General features: G+C 43.6%; 1 protein-coding gene across 2 annotated transcripts in view; it reads left to right on the top strand.

Moving 5' to 3' along the window:
• TRMT61A (tRNA methyltransferase 61A) overlaps nucleotides 1-25,626 on the top strand; it is a 43,593-nt gene that overhangs the window by 2,533 nt on the left and 15,434 nt on the right. Inside the window, exons 1-2 of one of the 2 annotated variants that reach the window (XM_006130998.3) lie at nucleotides 6,109-6,254; nucleotides 9,841-10,205. In XM_006130998.3, the coding sequence (XP_006131060.2) occupies nucleotides 9,875-10,205 (331 nt within the window). In that variant the 5' untranslated portion in view covers nucleotides 6,109-6,254; nucleotides 9,841-9,874. Of the gene's footprint in view, nucleotides 1-6,108; nucleotides 6,255-9,840; nucleotides 10,206-25,626 lie in introns of those variants that run through there. The other variant, XM_025188615.3, reaches the window with a different exon arrangement.

The following is a 25,626-nucleotide window of genomic DNA, read 5'->3' as shown; positions in this document are numbered from 1 at the left end:
ATTTGGCCATTATGGAGGCGCTGAGTAACAGTTTCTGTAATTTTGTCAAAGTTATATCCCAATGTCATGTACAATTCAGAGTCTGAATCATTTGGTGCAAAGCACCTAAAATATGTTTGGTACTCTATTAATAATAATAATGATAAATAATAATCCACCAGTAATTTAATATTGTATTTATGTGGTCTCTGATTTCTTACCAGAATTTTTATGCACTCCTCTCCTCAGATAACAATTCCAGCTGAGATAATTCTCTCTAATTCCAGCCTTACACATCCTACTAGGCATTCAGTGTGCTACAAAGGTCATTTTTAGGTTATTCACGGATATGATCACATGATCTTCATTGCATCATTGTTAACCCTATTTTTAATTTTCAAGCAAGGATTTTATGACTCTTTCAGGCAATTTCCTATTTCCTATCTTAATGCACTGTCTTCACACCAACAATGAAAAAATATCAACATATACAGTTCCCACCTATATATGTTGATGTTTTTCCATTAAATGGACATTTAGGCAAGAAACCATCCTTTATTATACACATTTTAGATAAGTAAATTGTGGCATAAAGAGGTTAACTTCTCCAACATCATACAGCAACTCAGCGTAGAGCCAGAAGCCCTATTACCAAGACCCCTACTCTAATCATTAGACATGCTCTACTTCCAATAGTCCAGAAACAGGAATATTTATTATTTATTATTATATATTCCATCAGAGCCCTTAATCTGTTAGACATCAATAACATACACCAAGAAAGACAATTCCTGCCCTACAAAGTTTTCATCTGCAGAAAACAAGCAACCCATCCTTAAAGCAATGTTGTGCTGTTGACAAAGCACAGTGTGCCAACAGATAGTGACTGACCATTATATCTAGTTCATCTGGTGAGAAACAATATTTCTTTTCAGGTAAGCCCTTATTTGCTTGCCCAGCTGCAATAATGGCAGTATTATATTGCCTTATATCTTGGCATAATGTATTGGTGCTGGCTGACTTATGTAGTAGGTTGCAATGTTGCAGCCCAAAATGGAGATGTGGATTATGACCCTGGAGGTTTCTATTTTGAACTTTAGATGGTGGAGAATGTAAAGAAAGTTGGTCATGGGCCATGCATTTAACTTCCCAAATGGATTAATTATAAATGTTATCTATATATGAGTGCAAAAGGTGATGTGTATTACTTAGTGAATGCATCTTCTGAAATGACCCAGGTGAACCTAAAATGAGCCTAAAGAATTGCTGGATAAACATTTCATTGAGAATTCAGAAGAGCATCCAGAACAGAGGAGACAGCTATAGATGATGAACTACCACCCGCAACAATTCTACGTCCAATTTCTGAGTTGGCACCTGGGTTATAAATTGCCATAAAACAGTACTGTACTTTGAAGACAAGCCAGAATGTTTGTGGATCAATAGACTGGAAGGATTTGGCTATTGCTGCATTTGTTTAACTTCTCTTCTCACACAAATGGAGGATGAATTTATCTTAATCATTTAAATATACCTACCTGAATATCACACTTGGCTTGTTTATTGATCAGTGTTTGTCATCTTGGGCCCATTCATGCAAAGGGCTGAGCATCTCCTGAGAGCTGCTGAACAATAACATCTTCCACTGAGAATAGCAATAGAGATGTAGCCGTGTTAGTCTGGTATATATGGTTGTGACTATTTTCTTCCATTATTTGATCTGAGGAAGTGGGGTCTGGCCCACGAAAGCTCATCATCTAATAAACCATCTTGTTAGTCTTTAAAGTGCTACATAGTCCTGTATTTTGTTTCATCTTCCACTGAGTCTGACATTAAAGGTAGTTAATTGCAGGCTGTCAGTCCTCTTACCGGATCTGTTCTTTCCCTAGAATGCCCTGACACAAACATGGTCAGGCAGTGAAGTAGGTGCAAACTAACAGACACATGGTTGTAAGGGAGAAAGGCTGCAGACAGCTGGGGTGACAAGAAATAAGAAATCTAAGAAGCTGTGTTTAAGTGATTAATCATGGTTTTACATCTTCTGGTCAGAGAAAGGTGGAACAAATGGATTACAAAACAAAATCCTATTTGTAGGGTGAACAAGCATAGTTGTCTTTTCAGGTAAACCAGAGACACCTTTGACTCCTGCTCTCACTGAAGGTAATGGTAAAGCTCCCATTGATTTAAAAGGAGGAAGAATGGAGGTCATGGAGGCTCATTAATTCTTTCTATAGACAGAGCTTACATCTCAGTTAGCACTGATCATGACTTCATTGGTTTTCAGATCCAGTCCTTGATCTTGCTATCCAATTCTCTGCTTATTGCTTCAAAATTTTGTTGCAGAAAAGAAATCTAAAAGAGTTCTTCCTTTTATAATGTATATTATACATTATTAATTAATGCAGAAAAAAGTATAGGAATATCTGCATTGTCAGCATAGACAAGAATCTACAATTCCAAGATGGTTCAAGTGCTATGTATTTGTGTGTGCTCTTCCCATTCAAAGTCCTGGGACCTCCTTTGCAAACAGAAGTATTCTTCTACTCTTCAGAATCATAGAACTGGAAGGGACCTTGAGAGGTCATCAAGTCTAGTCCCCTGCTCTCATGGCAGGACCAAGCACTGTCTGGATCATCCCTGATAGATGTCTATCCAACCTGCTCTTAAATATCTCCAGTGATGGAGATTCCACAACCTCCCTAGGCAATTTATTCCAGTGTTTAACCACCCTGACAGGAGGTTTTTCCTAATGTTCAATCTAAACCTCCCTTGCTGCAATTTAAGCCCATTGCTTCTTGTCCTATCATCATAAGCCAAGGAGAACAATTTTTCCCCTCCTCCTTGTAACACCCTTTTTGATACTTGAAAATCATTACCGTGTCCCCTCTAAGTCTTCTTTTTTCTAAACTAAACAAGCCCAATTCTTTCAGTCTTCCCTCAGGAGTCATGTTTTCTAGACCTTTAATCATTTTTGCTGTTCTTCTCTGGACTTTCTCCAATTTCTCCACATCTTCCAGAACTGGACATAGTACTCTCACTGAGGCCTAATCAGCACAGAGTGGAGTGGAAGAATGACTTCTCATGTCTTGCTCACATCACTCCTATTAATGCATCCCAGAATCATGTTTGCTTTTTTGCAACAGTGTCACACCGTTGAATCACGTTTAACTTGTGCTCCACTGCGACCCCTAAATTCCTTCCAGCAGTACTCCTTCCTAGACAATCAGTTCCCATTCTGTATGTGAGAAACTGACTGTTCCTTCCTAAGTGAAGTACTTTGAATTTGATCATTTTGAATTTTGACCCTATGCTCCAAAGCACTTGCAGCCCCTCCAAGCTTGGTATCATTTGCAAACTTAATAGTTGTACTCTCTATGCTATCATCTAATTCGTTGATAAAGATATTGAACAGAACTGGTCCTAAAACAGACCCCTGTGGAACCTCACTTGTTATGCCCTTCCAGTATGATTGTGAACTCTCTTCAAAGAAATTTCCCAATGCCACAGGCCATATATGGGTCTACACCAGTAGTCCCCAAACTTTTTCTGTCACATCCTCATTATCCATAATGGAACCTGTCTATACAGGCAGTCCCCGGGTTACGTACAAGATAGGGACTGTAGGTTTGTTCTTAAGTTGAATTTGTATGTAAGTCGGAACTGGTATATATTGTAGGGGAAACTCTAACCAAACATTTCTCCAGAGCTCAGTTTTATTCTCCCGCACCTCACTTCCCTCAGTCTTTTATTCTCAAGCTGAGGTGTCTGCTGAGAAAAGCAGCTCCGCGTCTCCCTGGTCTGCTGGGGGGAAGCAGCTAGTGCGGGGTTGCCTCACCCCGTTTGTAGGTAGAGATCCGATGTAAGTCGGATCCATGTAACCCGGGGACTGCCTGTACATCCATGGGAGCAGGGCTGGAGCCAGGGGCAAAGCCAGGAATAAGGCCAGGGTGAGGAACCAGGGCCGGGAGCAGAGCAAATGGCCAGAGGTGTAGCTGGAGGTAGCACAAGTGTGAAGCTAGAGACCGAATGAGGTAAGTAGTGTCTCTTCCAAACACTTATGGGAGCTAGGAATGTGAACGGATAAGTGGTTAACCGGTTACAGGGTGATGCTTACCAGGTAATGGTTAACCAGTGCTGGGAGTAGCCAGGAACTGGTGACAGCCTCAGCACTGGGGCCAGGAGTTTGGCTCCAACCCCAGACAGCAGCCCCAGACCCAGTGTTGGAGCCAGGAACCAGCAGCAACCCAGCGCTGGGGATGGGAGTTAGCGGTACACGGGGCTAAAAGCATGGGCTCCAGTGCTTGGCTGAGATCGGGAGGCCAGAGTGGTTAGTTGGTTAACTGGTTAAACATTGGGTTAACCTAACATTTAACCGGTTAAGCGATTAATCATGGTTTTACATCCCTAAGGCGCTGACCTGGGGCCTGTTGTGCCTCCTCAGTCATTTCTCCATGCCATCCTAGGGGGCACACCCCACAGTCTGGGAACCACCAGGCGATGCACTACTTAAACCTTTAGCATGGGACTTAGATGTTGGTTAGAGTTTATCACTCTCGGTCTTTACTCTTTAGAACTCTCTATTTCTCCTGAATTAATATTTTTCTTCACTGGAGTCTACAAGAGCAGTATGGAATGGCTAGTTATCTACATCTGCTTTTCCAGAATTAGATCCTTTGTATAGTAGCAATGTGTGCTAGAGAACATATTTCTGAATTCTACCTATTTTCCTGGATACATAGCTTGACATTTAAAGTCAATAGCAGAACTCAAATGACTTCAGTGAGGCAAAGATTTCATCTTTAAAACTTAAGATTGTGTTAAGTGCACCCTTATTTTAAAGAATAACGTCCAGACAAAAATCTTTGTTATTAACAGCTCACATTATTAGAAATAATAATAATCCCTAACTCTTATACCAGGTTCCATAGAAAAGCACTTTACAAAGGAGGTATGTATCATTATTAATTGAAAGAACAAGTCACTGCGGCTCAGGTAGCCGTCTGCACAGCTTAGTGCAGGATCATGGTTCCCTGGCATTTCATGGTCTAAGAATAATGAAAACATATTAGGCAGGTTCACTTTCATGCACTAGAACAATGCTGCAAAAACCTGTGGATTTTTTAAAATTTAATGTACAATATCTATTACTAATAAGTTTTGTAGAAACTGTTAACATCCCCCATAGATTTTTGACCCAGACTATTTCACAGTGTCCTTTCTTACAATGTCCTCTAAAGTTTCATGGAAACACAATGCAAAGTCCTTCCTTAGCACAGGGACATATTATTAAACCACCCCCTCACAGTGAATCCAGAATGAGGCTGTTCCTTCTTCCCCAAGCTGAACTAGAGCAGGTAAGTCAGAACCAAACACACAGCCAACTCTGGTCTGTTCTCGGACTATACCCCAGGCAGGGTGACTCTTGGTGCAGAAGGAGAATCTTGCAGAAAGTACCCCACCTTGTCTGCCCAGGTTCTGACCTTAGTGAGACTCCTAGGATCAGTGCTTAATTTATAATTAAAGAAGTGCCAAGCTCAAGCATTTTTTTCCTCTTTCATAATTTACATGACACAACCAGAGATGCTGTGCCTATGAACTGCAAAGCCTACAGGTGGCCAGGGCTTGACCTCAGCCCTGGGACAATAAACACCGCTTGCCTATCACCAGTTCTCGCTGAGACAGACTCACAGCAAAAACCCTCCTTCAGATAAAAACCAGTAGTCCTGTGGCATCTTAGAGACTAAGCAAAATATATAGACTCCTGAGCTGTCGTGAAGATGAAGAGGGTTTTACCCACGGCAGCTCAGGATTCTATATATTTTGCTTAGTCTCTAAGGTGCTAAAGGACCACTCACTGGTTTTTAAAGTTACAAACTGACACGGCTGCTGCTGAGACGCTTTACAAAGTTCTTTGCAGGCAATCTAGCCGGGGGAATCCATCCCCCCACCCAGCTGGGAATGGGGGCGAGTGAGGGGGGCCCGCTGGCTAGTCCCTGAGGCTGGGCGGGGGTAGGGAATTGCATGGTGGCCTGGCTGCCCGCGCTGACTCCGCTCCTGAAGGGGTATAGGGGGGTGGCAGGTGTCAGCTGGCCCTGGCGCACGGGTTAAGGGGAGGGAGGGAAGCGAGGAGCGTCAGCAGCCTGCGACCAGGGAGGAAGGAGGAAGCGCTGGTTGGAGCACCACGTGTTTGAGCTGAGCTGGGTCCGCGGTTCCCTGCATGTAGCCAGTCCCTGGAGAGGGGGAAGCCCAGGCAGCGGCAGCGGCTGCGGGGAAAGGTGGGTGCTACCCACGCGCACCCCATTGGGAGGCGGAGGGGCGGGCACCCTGCGGGAGGGAAGGAGCCTGAGCCGTGAGGAGGGGGCCGAGAGACTGTGAGCCCAGCTGCGGGCATCCCTTCCCCCCAACCCAGCCCTCCCCGCCCCCCGAGCTTGAGCGGCCAGTGTTAGCTTGTAGGGTGTCGTCACTGGCTGGACCCTTCACTTGGCTCATGCTGCTCCTGCATCGCCCCGCTTCACTTATTTGTGCTGCAGCTCCCAAGCCTGGCCAATAGAGAATCAAGATAATTTGCTCGGCGGCGGCCTCGGAGCAGCTCTTAAAACTGCGCTTGGCTCATTGGCCTCTGGCTCTTAGCCGCCGAATTATTGTGTTGCTGAAGAGAAAGCAGATGCAGCAGTTCTTCCTCCAGGGCGCCATTCAGGAGTCAGTTCCTCTGCATAGAGACCAAGGAGGGGGATTGTAATTAAGGCTACGATTTAGTCATGGGTATTTGTTACTGGCACTCAACACAGATTCATTATCCCTGACCATGACTTGCACTATATACCCCTGATACATCTTTGGGGGCTGGAGGTGGGGAGGCTGTTCCAGGAAGCTGGAGGTTGGGGGGAGGCACAGGGGCTAGCAGCACCAGAGGCCACTAAGCCAAGCCTGGGTGAAATATGGCCCGTGGGCTGAATCAGGCCTGCCAAGCCACTGGATCCAGCCTGCAGATGCAGCGGGGAGCCCCAGGCAGGCTCCCTGCTTGCCTCATCCCTCCCACACCGCACATAAAAGCGGCTGCTGTCCCATTTCTCTTTCAAAACTGTGAGCCCAGAGGGGAGGGGAGAAAGATTCAGGTGCTGCCCCTGCTCCTAGCACAATCCCACTGGCTGGTTTCTGGCCAGAGACCAGCCAATGGGAGCTGCCTATTTGAATAACAGGCAGCCAGGAAGCACCATGCCCCCTCCCCTGGTCCTGCAAGGGGCTGGGGCAGGCTGGCTGAGAAATGTGCTGGGCTCATGGCTGGGAGTCACCCAGGTAAGTCTCCTGGCCAGAGCCTGCCTCTGGCACCCCGGGCCTGCCCTCCTCCAATTCTCTGCCTCTCACTTCTGCCCCCCTCACTCCACACACCCGAACCCTCTGTTACTATTTGAGTCATGGGAAGTGGGTGGGTGCACACTCACCCACTGCTAAAGGCCCTTCCCCAGCCTTGCGGTAGGGACTATTGGACCTGGAATTCAACTGGGGACAAGTAATGAATAATAGGATCAAAGCTGCGGGTCAAAGGTTTAAAACGAGGGAATCGGGGAACACCAAGCAGAGAACCTTGGACAGCGCCCACTGCTTCTCAAAGCTGTCCAGGGAGCCAGTGGACGCCATCCAGAGGAACTTTGCCTGGATGCGTGAGACTAGAGAGGAATGGAAATAGGCCCCATAGTTGCAGAGCATCCTCCTCCCCTGGTCCAGCATCCTCCTGGTATTATCGATGGCAGCTTTCGCTAGGGCCAGAAGGAGGTTGATGAGGAGGTCTTGTGACTTTCTGGGGCCACAGATGGGGAGTGCACAAATGAAAAGGTGAGGGGAAAAGTGCAACCTGGACCTCAGCGGGAGATTCCGGAGGAGACAGAAAAGGGGCTACAACTTGGTGCATTCTAGGTAGGCGTGCATCAGGTTTTCCCTCACATTGCAGAATGGGCAGCTTTGGGGATAGGGGTGAACCACACCAAGTACATGTGTTCCCCAAATCCTCTGTCCCCTTCCTGCACCCATATCCTCTCTCAGACCCTGCACCTCAAGCCCCTGCCCCAGGTGACAATCCAAACTCCTGTACCCCAGCCCCTTGCTCTAGGTCACCACCCAAACCTCTGCAACTGCAGTCCAGTGCCCCAGGTCACAATCACTTCCTTCACCCAAAGTCCCTCCCAGATTCCACACTCCTCCTTGCACCCCAGTTAGGGATTTTAATCGGTTAATTGAATAGTTGAGTAACCTTATGAATTCTTATCGGTTACTCAATGATTTGATAGTCCCCAGGGGTGGGGTTGGGAGCCAGTAGTATGGGGTGCCAATTAGGAGCTGGTCTGCGAGGAGAGCCCGTTTAAAAACCAACTTTCCTCAAGGACTGGCTGCCTGTTGCCCCGTGCTGCTGCCCAGGGCGGGAGGAGGTGGGTTTGAGCTCCTGGGCCAGAACTGAGCTGAGCTGGGCTGCCTGTCCACCTGGCTCCTAATACACTTTTAAATGCAGAGCCGTAGTGAGGATAGGACCCAGACCTGTTGCAAGCCAGGACTGAGCCGAGCTGTTGGCCAGCGTGCTAAAAAATTTACTGGTGGAGGTTGGGGGAAATGTGTGTAGTCTATAGCACTAAGCTGTAAGATTTTACTTATCGGTTATTCGGTTAATCGACTACACTATTACATCTCTAAGCCCAATCCCTTACCCCAAGCTCTTTTCTGCACCCAACCTCCATTCCGACCCTGCACTTAATATCATGAAAAAGTTTGGCCCTTGGCCACTTACCAAATTCTTGGAATGGCCTCCCATCAAAAATTATTACCTACCCCTGCACTAACGGTGGCTGCTCTCACTGCTCCCAGTACAGGTGCTGAGGAACTGCCCATCGCTGCCTAAACAGTGGCCAGAGCAGCTGACCCAGAGTTTGCTCCAGCAGCACTGATGTGGCTGGCTCTAGGGCTGCCCACCTGCCTCTGCCCCAAGTGCCTGTGGGACAGCTCCTCAGGCAGTCCAGGGGGCTGCCTGAGCAGTGATTAGTGCAGCTGGTCTTGGGGCTGCTCCAGCAGCATCAGTGCAGCTAGCTGTGGGGCTGCCTGAGCAGCAGGGTGAAGAGCCACTCCCACACTGGCTGGTGTGGCTGTCCCTTCAGGTCAGCCACAGCTGCTGCTGCACAAGTCATGGAGGTCAAGTGAAAGTCACAGAATCTGTGCATGGGCTGATGTTTGCTTATGTTGTTGAATCCTTAGTGAACCAGAATTTGAAACGTAAGGAGTTTAAAATTTCCTGTTAACTGCTATCTATAGTATCAAGAGCTAAATTTTCCCACATCTAAGGCTGGCACTTGCTCTGGGTGGAATTACCAGAGTAGGGGCTGAAGTCACTGCCTAACATGCATGCCAGAGAACTTGTGCAGTGGAGTTCATTGCTACCAATCCTATCTTGTAGCTAACTCTGTAACAATGTGGAGCAAGCTGAAGAAATAATTTGCATTTATAGTTTTACACAAGTTTAGCAATGTACAATGGAAAATGCCAGTCACATTGAAGTCAATGGGAGTTTTTCCATTGATTTTAGTGGGATAAGGATTCGGTCCAGTGTCTTTTGCTATCTTCCTAAATGTATCCTGAACTATATTAAGTTTAAAAACAAGCTTTCATGTGGTACCTTAGAGACTAAGAAATATATTATATCATGAGCTTTTGTTGGTAAAACCCACTTCATCAGATGAGTTGGCATTTAATAGCCAATGTCTTGTGTATAGTTTCTTCATGTTTTATATATAGAACATTACATATATTTTTCATAATTCAAGATAAAGTTCCATCATGATCTAAAATTATAGAATGCTTTTTCTGTTTCTTCTCCTTCAGGTGAAAATAACCAGACAACTAGAAAACTATCGCAATGAGTTTTGTTGAATACAGAGATACCATAAAAGATGGAGACACAGCTATCGTGTTTTTGGGCCATGAATCGATGTTTCCTGTGAAAGTCCAACATGGCGGTAAAACTCAGACTAAGTATGGGGTCATTAGACATTCCACTGATCTCATAGGCAAAAGATATGGCTCAAAGGTGACCTGCAGTAAAGGAGGATGGGTGTTCATTCTTCATCCAACCCCAGAGTTGTGGACTATGAATCTTCCCCACAGAACACAGATTCTTTATTCAACTGACATCTCTTTAATAACCATGATGTTGGAATTGAAGCCTGGATCCATAGTGTGTGAATCAGGTAATAGTTCTAAATTGTTAACTAACATTTTACCTAGCAATAGACTTAGCTTTCCGCTTTTAAAAATGTTCTTTTGCTGCTAGGATCTTTTGGGCCTATAGTTCCAATATTTCTATTTAATTTTGAATGCTCTGTTTTTTCTATACTGAAAAGACACTCTGCATGTGACATTAGTTCTGTGTGGTAGGTACCATGTGCAGAAATATGTATATCAAGATTAATCAATTGAAATAACCCTCCTTTTTGGGAAGGGGGAATGAATTTAGTGTTCTTTGGCAAATTAAAATTACGAATTGTGCCAGTCTCAGATGTAATAGTTCAGTTTGTTTTAATAACAATATAAGAACAGCCGTACTGGGTCAGACCAAAGGTCCATCAAGCCCAGTATCCTGTCTGCCGACAGTGGCCAGTGCCAGGTGCCCCAGAGGGGATGGATCAAAGACAATGATCAAGCAATTTGTCTCCGGCCATCCTTTGACAAACAGAGGCCGGGGCACCATTCCTTACCCCCTGACTAATAGCCTTTTATGGACCTGACCTGAATAAAAAAAGAGCTAGATAAATTCAAACTCTGTTATAGTCCTGGCCTTCACAGCCAACTCTGGCAAGGAGTTCCACAGGTTGACTGTGGGAAGTGTGAAGAACTTTCTTTTATTAGTTTTAAACCTGCTACCCATTAATTTCATTTGGTGTCCTCAAGTTCTTATAGTATGGGAACAAGTAAATAACTTTTCTTTATTGGCCCTCTCCACACCACTCATGATTTTATATACCTCTATCATATCCCCCCCCCGTCTCCTCTTTTTCTAAACTGAAAAATCTGAGTCTCTTTAGCCTCTCCGCATATGGGACCCGTTCCAAACCCCTAATCATTTTAGTTGCCCTTTTTTGAACCTTTTCTCATGCCAAAAATCTTTTTTGAGGTGAGGAGACCACATCTGTACACAGTATTCAAAAGATGTGGGTGTACTATAGTTTTATATAGGGGCAGTAAGATATTCTTCATCTTCTTTTCTATCCTTTTCATTTTTAAAATAATTCCTAGCATCCTATTTGCTTTTTTGACTGCCGCTGCACACTGCATGGACGTTTTCAGAGAACTATCCACGATAACTCCCAAGATCTCTTTCCTGATTAGTTGTAGCTAAATTAGCCCCCATCATTTTGTATATATAGTTGGGGTTATCTTTTCCAATGTGCATTGCTTTACACTTTAAATTTCATTTGTCATTATGTTGCCCAATCATTCAGTTTGAGATCTTTTTGAAGTTCTTCACAGTCTGCTTTGGTCTTGACAATCTTGAGCAGTTTAGTACCATCCGCAAACTTTGCCACATCACTGCTTACCCCTTTCTCTAGATTGTTTATGAATAAGTTGAATGGGATTGGTCTTGGACTGATCCTTGGGGAACACCACTAGTTACCCCTCTCCATTCTGAAAATTTACCATTTATTTCTACCCTTTGTTTCCTGTCCTTTAACCAGTTCTCAATCCATGAAAGGATCTTCTCTCTTATCCCATGACAACCTAATTTACACAAGAGCCTTTGGTGAAGGACCTTGTCAAAGGCTTTCTGGAAATCTAAGTATACTATATCTACTGGATCCCTCTTGTCTGCATGTTTGGTAACCCCTTCAGAGAACTCTAATAGATTAGTAAAACATGATTTCCCTTTACAGAAACCATGTTGACTTTTGCCCAACAAATTATGTTCTTCTACGTGTCTGACAATTTTATTCTTTACTATCGTTTGAACTAATTTGTCCGGTATTGACGTTAGACTTACCCATGTATAATTGCCAGGGCTGCCTCTAGAGCCCTTTTTAAATATTGGCATTATGTTAGCTGTCTTCCAGTCCTTGGGTACTGAAGCAGATTGAAAGACTAGGTTACAAACCACAGTTAATAGTTCCACAATTTCACATTTGAGTTTTTTCAGAACCCTTGGGTGAATGCCATCCGGTCCCAGTGATTTGTTACTGTTAAGTTTTGCTATTTGTTCCAAAACCTCCCATAATGACATTTCAATCCAGGACAGTTCCTCAGATTATCACCCACAAAGGATGGTGCAGGCTTGGGAATCTCTTTTAATAATATTGGGTGTAGGGGAGGGGAAAGGGGGGTTGAAATTCTTTTGGAAGATGTCTACAGAATAGCTTGGTTGATAAGTCTCAAATAGAAATCACCATTCTTTTAAAATTGGGTTTCTCAAATGTCATTGCACTGCAACCCCCTTCTGACCTAAAAATTACTTTATAGCCCCAGGAGGGGGGGACTGAAGCCTGAGTCCACTCAAGATCCACTGCCCCGGGTGGGAGAGTGGGGGCAAACCTATGCCCCACCACTCTAGGCAAAGGGGCCAAAGCTGAAGCTTAAGGACTTTCAGCCCCAGGCAGGGACCTACAGTCTGATTCCTGCTGCCCAAGGCTGAAATCCTCAAGCTTTGGCTTTGCCCTAGGCTGTGGGCTCAGGCTTCAGCCTTGGGCCCCAGTAAGTCTAAGTCAGTCCCGATGACCCCATTAAAGGGAGACATGATCCACTTTAAGGTCCCGACCCACCGTTTGAGAACTGCGGTTCTAAAATAATTTGACCATTGGTAGAACTTATTTATGCAGGTTGAAAAGGAAAACAAAATAGTATGTGTTAAACTTGTAATACGTGGGATAAAATGGGAGTGTTCACAGACCGAGCGACATAATCCACATATTTGGCCTTTCTTACGCGATGTATGTGCAGTACTGAAACAGCACACAAAGGTCAGCTGCAATGGAATGTACACAATGGGTGGTTTGACACCATTGGTGATCTGTGCCGTATGTTCCAATGCTTTTCATGCATATGATTTAATCCTCGGAGCAGGTTATTGGTGTGTTTTGTGCATGAAACATTAGACATGTGATGCTGTTGGTTGCAGAGCAAAAGGGGAGCTGTTCTATTTTTTTTATTCTCATACTGGTTAAAGCACCATTATAAAACATTTTTCATATTTTTATCACTGCAGGCAACATTGTTAGGGTTATATAATCATTTCATGCTGTTTGGTGTTACTCTCCTGTACTGTAGGAGAAATATAATTTTCAATGTATAAATCTGCCTGTCTTTTTGAGGCATTTATTCTGTCTGCCTCCATGGAATCCTTTTGTAAACCTGCTTGTCTTTTGAGTCAGATACATAAAAATAGTGCACAATGTTGTTGTGGTTTTCGTTAAGGTTTCCCATTCCCAGTCTTGCATAATATTTGGCAGCCTTTTGGGCACAGCCATCTTTCACACGCAGCTACAATTTCATCTGTCATTCTCTTTCCAGTTTGTGGAATAGGGAACGTGATATATATATTTTTAACCCCTGAATGCTGGAAGCTGGCATTTTCAGATTTGTAAAACACTATTGCATTTAATATGCACTTAGTATGTCAAACTCTGAACCTCCCATGTCGAAATTCTGGTTTATACAATAGTAGTCTTAGGGCTGGAATTGCAGTTTTTGTAGCTGGTTGCTCCTGTGATACTAGACACACAAAGTGAGTGAGGTAATATTTCTTACTGGACGAACTTCTGTTTGGTAAATATATAGACTTCTGTTTTTCTCTTGAGCTTTTCCTCAGATCAGGGAAAGGTACTTACAATGTCACAGATAACTATGCTAAACAACACACATTCTTAGAGACCTTTCAAGATGATATAGGCTGTTACCAAAAAAACCTGGGGTTAGTGGGTCACAATCAAACCAGCAGACAAATATAATACCATTGCAGTTCTCAACCATGATGATCACATCAATGAGGCCAACCAACTACTCCACCTATTATGAAGAACTGGAATATTTTACACCACATTTCACTCAAGAATGTAAGGCTCTTCACATCCTTCCCCACACAGATCTATTGATTTCAATTAAACAATGCTCACTCTACTTTTTGATTATGAATATTAGCACCGTAAAAATGTATTTTTCAGCTCACCTGATATAAGTTTGCAGTCTAATTTCTTTATAATGAAGATTGAACTTGCAAATGCAGAATTACATACAAAAAATAACTGCATTCAAAAATAAAACTGTCAAACTCTGGAGCTTATAAGTCTACTCAGACCTACTTTTTCTTCAGCCAATCATTCAGACAAAAAAGGTTGATTACAATTTGCAGGAGATGATGCTTCCACCTTCTTGATTAAAATGTCTCATGAAAGTGAGAACAGGTGTCCTTGTGATACTGTTGTAGTTGGCATTGAAAGATATATTTGTGCTAGATGCACTAAAGATTCATGAGTCTCTTCATGCTTTAGCCACTATTCTAGAGGACACGCTTCCTCACTGAGAATGGGTTCTGATTAATAATGATCCAAATCAGTGAGGTCTGATGCACATTGATTGTCTGAGTCAGATGCCACCAGCAGATTGATTTTCTTCTTTGGTGGTTCATGTTCTATACCATCTTTAGCAGAGTGTTACTGTTTTAAGACTTCTTAAAGCAAACTCCACACCTCATCCCCCTCAGATTTTGGCAGGCACTTCAGATTTTTAAACCTTGGGTGGAGTCCTGTTGCTATTTTTAGAAATCTCACATTAGTATCCTCTTTGCATTTTGTCAAATCTGCTGTGAAAATGTTCTTAAAATGAACATGAGCTGAGTCACCATGCAAGACTGTTATAACATGAAATATATGACAGAATAAGGGTAATGCAGAGCAGCAGATATAAAGTTTCCCCCTATGGAGTTCATTTATAAATTTAATGCATTGTTGTGGTGGTGGTTTTTTTTTTTTTTTTTTAAATGAGCATCCTAAGTATGTCAGCTATCAGGGGGGTAGCCGCGTTAGTCTGAATCTGCATAAACAGTGAGAAGTCCTGTAGCACTTTGTAGACTAACAGATTTATTGGAGCATAAGCTTTCGTGGGCAAAGATCCACTTTGTCACATGCATCTGACGAAGTGGATCTTTACCCACGAAATCTTATGCTCCAATAAATCTGTTAGTCTATAAGGTGCCACAGGACTTCTCATCAGTATGTCAGGACATCTGGAATGAGGCCCAAAGCATGTAGGTGCATATGAATGTTTAGCATATCTGGTAGTAAATACCTTACAGTGCCAGCTACAAAAGTGCCATGTGAATGCCTGTTCTTACTTTCTGGTGACATTGTAAATAAGAAGCAGGCAGCAGTGTCTCCCATAAATGTGGACTTGTAGGCTCCACACTTTTACATTGTTTTGCTTTTGAGCGCAGTTATGTAACCAAAAAAAAACAAACTACGTTTGTAAGTTACACTTTCATGATTAAGAGATTTCACCTCCTACAAGGTCTGAAATGCAATGAAAAATACTATTATATAATTTTTACTGTGCATATTAGGGATGTAAGCAACTAGTCAACTAACTGATAAGCAGGAGCTTATCAGTTATCACTATTGACTAGTCACATCCCCACCCCACCCCCATCTCCCCAGCTGCAGTTCTGCAATATTAAGAGACAAGGAAGCGGGGGCATGAAGATGCCAACTCAGTCCCTGCTCCCGCGGGTCATGGGTCAGCCCACATAACCTCCCCTGCTGCTGCTCTGAATTACAAGGGACTTGTGAGCTGGCGTGCAAAGGTGGTGTAGTATGGTGTAACATATCTTGATGGGATCCTAAAACAGACTATAGTCCATCAGTCCTAAATAATTTGTTCTAGATCAGGGGTCGGCAATGTACCATAAGTGGCATGTGAGCTGATTTTGAGTGGCACGCACAGTCTGTGGCTCTAGCTCAGGCCCCTCTTCCCCCCACCCTCGCCAAGTGCTGGCTCCTGCCGAGCCGCCTGCCCCCTGTGTTGCTGCCTCTCTATCAGAGGCAGCGGAGGCGGGCAGGGGGAATAGGCAAGAACCTAAGTAAAAGCTGGCTCCCTGTGAACAATAGGTCCCACCTGCCCCCCTAAGAATGTTAAGGAGTGATTATTGTGCTAATCGATACAATTTGTGTCGACTACATGATCAGTCGATAAGGGGAGTTGCTCTGCAGAGCTGCAGTGGGGGTAGCTCCCAGAGGCAGCGGGGCGGGGGGGGGAGGGATAGAGGCATCTTCTGCTTGTGGTAGGCTGAGGCTGGCTGTGGGCAGAGGCTGCTTCAGCAGCAACTCTTGCCCGTGGCCAGCCTGGGCTGCCATGAACAGGGGCTGCTGGATCTGGCACAAGCCAGCACCGAGCAGTCCCAGCTTGTGCCAGCTCCGGACTGCTGCAGTTCTGCATTTTAAATGTAGTAAGAGCTTGGTAGCTGGGACTGCTCTGTGCTGGCTCCAGCAGCCCCTGTTCGCAGCTGCCCAGGCTGGTCATGGGCAGGGGCTGGTGCCGGAGCAGTCTCTGTCCACTGCTAATCTCAGCCTAACACGGGCAGAGGCCGTGTCTGTTTCTCTCCGCCCCCCCTCCCTCCTACCCCTGCTTGCTGCCTCTGGTAGAGGCAGTGTGGGTAAAGGTCAGGCAGCACCATGGAGACTTTTAAGCCAGCTCCCTCCAGCGCTGGCTCTTGTTCCTGCCACTTGCTGCCTCTCATACAGAGGCAGCAGGGGGCTGGAGAGTGGGCAGTGAGTAGTTGAGGAGTTGAGTAGACTATCAGATAAGCTTGGGTAGTCAAGTACTTGACTACTTGGTTACATCCCTGTGTGTATAAATATGTAACCGCTAAACGTTTCTGTGGTTATATGCTTACACAAATACACGTCTTTATGGTGCTGGTGCAGTAACAATGACTAGGTCAAATTTTACTCTTTTACACTGCTGTAAATCCAGACTAACTTCACAGACTGCAGCAAATTGCTCTGCATTTACATGAGTGTAACAAAGTAGAATTTAGCTTAATGTTTATATTAACAGCTGGTGTTGAAACAAAAAAAGATGAACTTCATATACATAAGACTGCAGTAGGGAGGGAAAGATAAAATGCTTTTGGTCAGAAATGAAATGGAGCAAACTGCATAATATATCTCTAGTAAATTAAATAAAACAGTTTTAAGAAAAATATGACTAGAATCTTTAATTTTCTAACATTGAGTTTTGGAAACAGGTTTAGATTAAAAAACCACAGTCATGTGTGACATGAATATTAGGGATATTCAGTTTCAGTTAATCAGCTAATTGAGTAGTCAATGGAATTTCCATCAACTACTCGATTAGTCGATAACGGGGGCGCTTACTATTCCTTTGAGCCTCTCCCTTTGAAATGCATGGCTCTTGTATATTTTGAAGGGAGAGACGCAGCTGGAATGCTGCCTCTCTCTTTGAAATGCATAGGAGCTGCCCACAGGTCTTGTATATTTCAAAGGGCGAGGAGCAGCAGTGCACTGGCCCAAGTGAGATTGTTTCAATCCCGACTCATGCTACTTCCCTGCTGCCCTCTGCCTCCCTGCTCTCTCAGCACTGGCTTGAGCTCCCTCCCCCGCCGTCCTTGCTGCCTCCCTCTGATAGAGGCAGCAAGGGGATGGGGGAGCAACTAGTCAAGTTCCTAATTGACTACCTGATAAGCATTTGCTTATCAGGTAGTCGACTAGTCACTTACATTCCTAATAAGTATTACTACAGCTTATTTTTCTGCTTACTTTATTTTTAACGAAATGGTACAAATGCTCTCTTCTCCTGTTTTGAAGTATATAGGAATCTGGCGAATGTCTCATGATTCTTAGTCTATGAACCTTTCCTCCTTCCCCATCTCCTGCTGCTGTTTAAATTAATAATGTATATTTACCTATTGCCAGTTCTATCAGAATTAAGGTTACAGTAGGACTTCAGAGTCACAAACACCTTGGGAATGAGGCTGTTCGTAACTCTAAAACCGTGTTTCTTAAACCGTGTTCCGTGGCATACTGGTGTGCCACGAGGCAGTCAGACGTGCCGCGGAGAACAGAATTCAAAATGGCCGCCCTTAGGGCAGGCGACCTTATAACTTTTCCCCAACCCTTTTGTCCCCTCCCCTGACCTTTTTGTTGAAGGGGGGGGGAATCCTTGGTGTTCCTCATTTAAAAAAATTTTTTTTTGATGTTCCTTGGTCTTAAAAAGTTTAAGAAACACTACTCTAACGTGATGGTTGTTCATTCATAAGTTTACAACCAAATGTTGACTTCATGCAGCTTTGAAACTTTACTTTACACAAGAAAAATGCTGCTTTCTCTTTCTTTCTTTGGTAGTTATATTCAACACAGTATTGTACTGTATTTGGGGTGGGAGGGATTGTTTCTAGCTGCAGCTGCCTGGTTGCATACTTCCACTTGCAAATGAGGTTTGTAATTGACTGTTCAGCTCATAGCTCTGAGCTTATACTGTACTTTTTAGAGTACTGCTTTCAGAATTGGGTAACCTCACAATGAGAGAACCTACAAAAAGGGATACAAAAAGTCAGATAATGGGATACACAGACCAAGTCTACACCGGCACTTCACAGCGCTGTAACTATCTGGTTCAGGGGTGTGGACATGTACGTACGCGCCTGCACACATGCACAGCAAGTTACAGTGGTGTAAAGTGCCAGTAAAGTATGAACCAGGCAGGCTATGGTGCTGGGAACCCAGCACTGTTAGCTACTCCCCTCAGAAAGGTGGTTTACATAGCGTGCTGGGAGAACTGCTGCGGCTGCACTTTAAACCAGAGGTGGGGAACCTGGGGCCAGATGGGGCCAGACCCAGGTAAGCTGGGGGCCACCAGTATTGGGGAGCCCGTGCTCCAGCCCCTCCATGCGGGGCTAGAGCACACAAAATCTAGCCCAGGCCCCCTATGCTCTGGTGTGCAAGAGGAATGTGGGGAGTGCCTTTCTCATTCTCAGACTGAGGCCATGTCAGTGAGGGTTGGGGGTTTGTTTGTTTGTTTGTTTTTCTTCCTTCTCACTTGTGTGGGCCCCCAACCCAAAAAGTTTCCCCGCCTTGCTTTAAATTGTTAAGTGTAGACAAAGTCACAGTCTGAGCTTTGTGGAGCAGACAGAGACTGGGAATAGCCCTGAGTGGGTAAAACACCTGTCTGCTGAAAGAGACCAGTTGTTCTTTAACTTCCAGCTCTGTCAGGTAGCTTTAATCACAGTCAGTCTTTACTCTTGGTAGAGCATGTTGCAGGCTCTGCCTAGATCAGTGGTTCTCAAAATTAGTGGTCCACAGGCACCTTGCAGATGGTCCGTGGCTCAAGCTTAGCCCCCTCCTTCTGACCAGATGCTCCCTTCCCATCCTGCTCCTGAACTCTACGTCCTACCCACATCCTGCACCCCCATCCCACTTGCTGACACCCCTGTCCCACCCACTGAACCCTCACTTTTTACTCCACCCCAGAGCCTAGAGGGGTCTACAAATCCACTAACCCCAGAAGAGTTAATCTGACCTATGGGAAGCCCTAAACCTCAGTCCTTCCTGGCCTTTTACTTCCACTTCCTACCCCCAGATCACCAGGGAAGGGCAGTGTCTGAGCTGGGGGCCACTTCAGTGCGGGTTGTGGGATTTGTTAGTTTGTTTTGTTTTTGCTTCTCACCTGCGTGACTTCCAAATGATTTTTCTGTGGGTCTTTATCCCCCAACCTAAAAAAGGTTCTCACCCCTACTATAAATGAAGACAATGTTGAAAGCTTTTGTATTGACTTAAATTAACAATTTAACTTTCTTATGTTAGTTTACAACACTTAATCTGTATTAAAAAATGGATTAACATTTCCTTTATTACTGGTTAAATTAAACTGTTCTCCTTAGCTGCAGCACTAGCAAAATGGCTCAGGAGTAATTGTATAGTTAACAGTGAGTTTCCATTAGGAGCTAGAGGTCCACGGAAAGGTCTGCATTGAGTTGGGTGGGCCATGGGCCAAAACGTTTGAGAACCAGTGGCCTAGATTAAGGGATAGAAATGAATCTCCCTCCATGTCACTTTTCTCTACAGAATGACTCTTAACAGCAACATTCCAGACAAGGCTGTTTTCTATTTAGTGATCAGAGCTGCTCCAGGGACAACAACTCTGCTTTGCATCGGCCTTTGAAAATTCAGAATTTTATTTTTGTTCCATGTTAGAATGAAACAAACCTTTTTGAGTGTGTGTTTTTTTTTTTAATGGAATTGTCAGAACAGGTTTTCCATCAGAAAACAGCTGATCTTTTAAGTGAAAGTCTGGTCAGAAATCAGTCTTGAACCTCAGAAAACTTCCTTGAAACGGATACATCTTGGAAACCTCTTAGCTTTGATGAAATGACATTTAGTTGAAAATGTTCTGGACAGCTCTACCAATGATAATTAACTATCGGCAGTCCTAGAGCAAATTCAAACCCACCAACGCTCACTGGAATACCTACCTTTTTTTTACTTTGGCTAAATCCTGTGTTCAGCATTGCTGAATCATACTTCAGTGCCATATGAAAATAGATTTTGGATTCTTCAGTGATGGGAGTGGTATGGCTTCTTCTGTCGCCAATTGTGAAGCTCTTAAAGATAATATCAGGCCTGTTCTAGAGGTGCTCTAAATGAGTTATGCAAATGTTTCAATGAACTTTGGTCACCTCTAATATTAAGGGTACATTTTATTTATATATATATTATATATATATATATTATTAAAGTCCTCAATTGGATGATGCTTACAACTTTCAAGAACAGCTTCTACTCATGTTCTTATAATCATGTTATAGACATAGCATGTGTCAAGTGTTTATAATCTGTTAGTTTCCCATATGATTATCAATAAATGCACTTCTAATATAAAGCATGACCCAAAACCCGGTAATAATTCATTCGGTTTGGGAACATATTCACACTAATCTGCCATATCTATCCTTTGGCTATTGCATGAGCAAAATAAATCTGAAAAAGCGAGAATTTGATCTCTGTTGAAAAGCATATTCAGTATAAGCTTAGCCTCATCTGTCAACACACGAGAGGGTATGGCACTCCTCTGATGTATAAGTAGATCTAACCAAAGCCCACTAAAGTCAAGGCAGTCTTCACATTAAAGGTAGTAGGTCTAAGAAAGGCCTTTGGCTACAGTATTGTCAGCAAGGGTAGTTTCATTAAGCACATTGTTTGACAGCTTCTACATTCTGGAGACCAAAGAGGGATATTATGGTATAGCTTAAGGAACTGTCCACACATCTCCATTTTGACAGCAGATGGACTTCCTGTAAGAATCTTCCTTTCTCTTTTCAAGAAAGGAAACTTCTGTTTTCACATTTTCCCCCCATCCCCTCTGCTGTTGATGCCAGCCTGGATACTTCCCTTTCTCCCCCTTCCTTCCCATATGCACCTGTGCATGGATTGCACTTTCTAAACCTGTTCACCACGCAGTGATGCTCCTCATTCATCTCCCTTCTTAAAAACTCAGTTGTGTCCTCCTTGAGAGAGCTATTCTTCTAGAAAAGAGCCCTGTGAGGTGTGTGTTTACCTTACTGAAGTAACCCTGAGACTGTGTTGTTATCTCTCCCTCCTTCCTTCCCTCCCTTTTTGTGTCCGTATTATCCCAGCAGCATGTATCATACTTGAATTTGGACAGTAAGCATTTTAAGAATTATTTCCATTAAATCCATAGTGTGCCTTTGGGTGTGCAAAATAATGAATAATTACTTTCCTGTTCTCTGCATTTATTGTGCATATTCTTATTGTCCTACCTCTTGCCCCTACAGATTAATGTCGGCCATTAGTACTGCCTAGAGACTATTTCTTTCCTGACCTGTGAGACTCCATCAGTTCCTGCTGCTGACTGATGTCTTGCCACCACTTTATTATCATTTGCTAGCTTTGAGAGTTATAGCTGAGATAGGCAAATGTGACTGCATATCGCTATTTTATTGTATTTGCTGCACCCAAATATATGATGCATCTGACCAAATCTTGCAGTCATCCCCACAAATCTACTGATATGCTGTATGAATATTATGCTGACATAATATTTGATAGTGCTCTTTAAATTTTTTAACTTTTTCTTACCTCCAAGCAATCTGAGACTGCCTGTGGATTTGTGAGCTTCTCTAACCTTAACCTCTGAATTACAGGGTTGGCAGTGGAGATTCAGTCAGATACACCCACATCTGCACAGCCATACACATCTGTATTTTAAAAATTAAATGTTTTGTTTGTTTAAAAACAGAATCCTATAATCAGGAAGTCCGGGAAAGATCCTGTGCAGATAGATACTAGAGTAACTAGAGGGGCTCCTATTATATACAGGGTTTTGCACTTTTGTTCAATAGTTCTCAGTCCCCACCCCTGCTATACAAATTGTTCCAGTACCCCTGCCTGTGCGTACCATCTGTAGCAACCAAAGGTAATGCAACTCAAAGTTTGGATTCCTACATACAAAAGCTGGTGGGTTTCCAGGAGACCACATTTAAGTATCCCTTGCCAGGTGAAAAGCAAGCTAGTTTAATGTTTAGAACTGGTTAGCAATCACTTGTTTGCATTTTGCTTCCTGGTAATATACTGTTGGGGTTTAGTGATCATGAGGTGATGTGTGTCTAGATAGAATTGCATTTATAGGTAATATACATACTGGTGTGGTGTGATGTGTTCTACATAGTTTTGAAATATCATAAACTATTTTAAGGGATCAAATATGCCCTTCTACAACAGATGAGGAATAAAATAAACATGCAGATCAAGATGGCTGGGGTCTGTGCAGAAATTTTGCTTTTAAAATCTTGTTACAGTAAGGAGTGAGTGAAAAGAACAGCTATGCCTGAGCAATCAATAAGGTTTGTATAGTTATTTAATCACTACTTTGCTGCATTTCCCACACACTGATGGGAACAGTGGGAAGATGCAGAAATACCACATGGTATTTTGGCACAAATCCTTCTAACCATGGAGTGCCTTGCAGCTAGGCAGGCTGGGAGTAGGACGTACCTAGCTCCATAGAGCTTGAGGCTCATCAGGGGAGAAGGGAATGTGAGTGAGCTGGTGGAGAGTGGCCCATTGATCTACAGAGTTGCAAGCAGCTACAAAGCCTCTGTGGTTTGTGCACAGGAGCTTAATCCCTGCCTCTGGCTCCTTGGTCCTTAGGTTGGTACCCCATATAGGCGTTGGCTTCTTCCTTTCCCTGGGTTGTCCTCTCCACCACCCCGTTTCTTCCCACCCCATCTCTTCCCACCCAGTTTCACCCTCTCTCCAGAACATACCTCATCCCTCCTTCTCCCCTCCTCCCAGCTCCTGAACACCCCAGAACCCTGTTTTGTGCTGGGGTCAGTGTGGGGTGCTGGCTACTGGTAAATGCTAATCACTCAATTTTTTTTTCCAGGAGTGCTCTAGCACCAGACATGGAGTTGGTGTGCCTATGGTTCCCCATACATTGTCGATAGTTCGGGTTATGAATTTTGCCCACAGGAAGAGAGATCTGTCACAGGAATCTGCCTGATGCCGTTATGTGTGCACACTGCAGTAATGTAACTCTGTGGCTGAACTTTTAAATCATAAAATATTTAGTCAGTAAAGAGAAACATCAGGCTTGCAAAGCTCATTAACAATGACCACAGGCTTATTCTGGACCTGTAGCAGCTTGAGTGGGATTCACAGATGGTGTTTGTATGCAATTACATACCTGATTTCTACAGCAGTAGCTGCCATTAAGAACAGCTTTTTAATGCAGTGTAAAGTAACCTAGATTTTGCTGTCCTCATACTACTGATACATACGTGGTAATATGCTAGAGAGCAAACTTAATTTGTAAGACCATTTATATTACAACCTATCAAAAACTCAAACAACTTAGTGTATAACTTACAAAAACTGTAATTGTCCCAGAAATTGTCCTGCTTTCAGCACATACCCAGTGTAAACAGTTCTGGGACAAATTTACTGCTGTTTAGGGAATGGAATCCTACTGAAGTCAAGGACTGAATTTAGCTTGTTGGGTTTTAAATATGAGAGAGAGAGAATATTATTGTGGAGACATTATTGCAATGTGATTAAAATCTCAGCACAAACTGAGCAATAGATCGCAAACATTCAGTGCCCCCTGCATTTGGCTGTTTGCCTAAATGATCCTGTATCCCAGAGAGAGCAGCCAGATAAAATTGTTTCCTGCTCCTAGCAAAAGCCCTCTTTGGAGTGCTGCAGTTTGAAACCATTGTAGGCAGCATTTTGCTGAATTCTACTTTTCAGTTGCTGATTAGGACTCAGGAAAAAATTGAAAAACAAATTGGGGAGATGAGAGGAAGAAACTATCAAGGAGTGTTATCATTACGTATCAGTAGCCGAGGAGGAAATAACCTTTTCTTGCCCTTGCGCTGCACCAGAAACATCCAGTTAATGCCCTGCATTCGTAAGATACTGCAGATTGGGTAGCAATGGCAGTGTCTGATTACCCTATGGATAGATGCTGAATGCAGTGAACTGCCGTGAATGCAGGGGGGAAATATTAATCTGTGAAGGGACCTATTCTGCATGGTGTTGAGAGCCCTGAACTCGGATTGAAGTCAGAGCAGGCCAGGCACTTAGTGCTTCACAGGATTGTATCTATAATGTTCAGCACCTTTAGAAAAGCTAATTTCTACAAGGTTTTGTGACTCAGAATTGCTGTTCTCATAACAACGGGAAGCTGAGAACGTTGGCAGGAAGGGCAGCCATGTAAGCATCTTTAGAAAGGAGAGCATTGACGCCGTTAGTATAATAGAATTTTATATGGTTACATGTATTCTTCCTGTGTTCATAGTACTCAAGTGGTGACAAAGTGATTCCTGGTAACCTCACTTAAGGAATTGCAGTATATGGAATATGCACCTGCACATGCCTCCTCTTTAAATTCAGCATCTTGTTTTATTTCTGGTCTTGGGTTGGAGCATTTGTGGGGGATCTTAAAAAAGGAGAAAAACAACATCTTCTGTGGTGTTTTCAGAGCAGATTTAAGAGGAAGGTCATTAAAAATTTAAAAGAATATGAAGAAGGAAACAAGATACACGTACAAGCTGCCTCCCTTTCTACTTATGTCACAGCTGTGCTGACAGTTCTTCTGTTTGCTTCTTTTACATAAACTGCAGATAGATCCAGAGAGAGTGCAACATTAGCCAGTTGGAAGGTTAAATAATTACATTCCCTGGGGGTGCAAAAGTTCTGTCATGCAATCATGCCTTCTGGCAGGAGACATTAGGTCAGGATTTTGGTCACTTGAGCATCTTGTGATCAATAGCTCACTGCTGTTGTCCTAAAAATCAATCCGAAGACAATATCACATTGCTATGCACATGTTAGTTTTAATAGTGTCCTGCTTACCATATTAGAATCCATTTTAAGAGGTTGGGAATACTTGTGTGTGCCTCTACAACTCATGGATGGGAGTGTCTGTGTGCTGTTTTTTGGGTGCCCATGGTAATGGGCCCCTCCCTGGTGTATGTGTGATGCTCACCTCAATGTGCTAATTTTTTCCTTTGAATAGGGAGAACTTCGGGCAACAATTTGGTTAGGTAATCTGTACAGTGAAGAAGTTTAGGAATTTGAGTTTGCTTGTTTGCTGTTT

Source organism: Pelodiscus sinensis, chromosome 5 (genome assembly GCF_052426305.1).
Source record: "Pelodiscus sinensis isolate ZL-2025 chromosome 5, ASM5242630v1, whole genome shotgun sequence".
Classification (NCBI taxonomy): domain Eukaryota; kingdom Metazoa; phylum Chordata; order Testudines; family Trionychidae; genus Pelodiscus; species Pelodiscus sinensis.
This window is presented reverse-complemented; position numbering and strand designations above follow the sequence as displayed.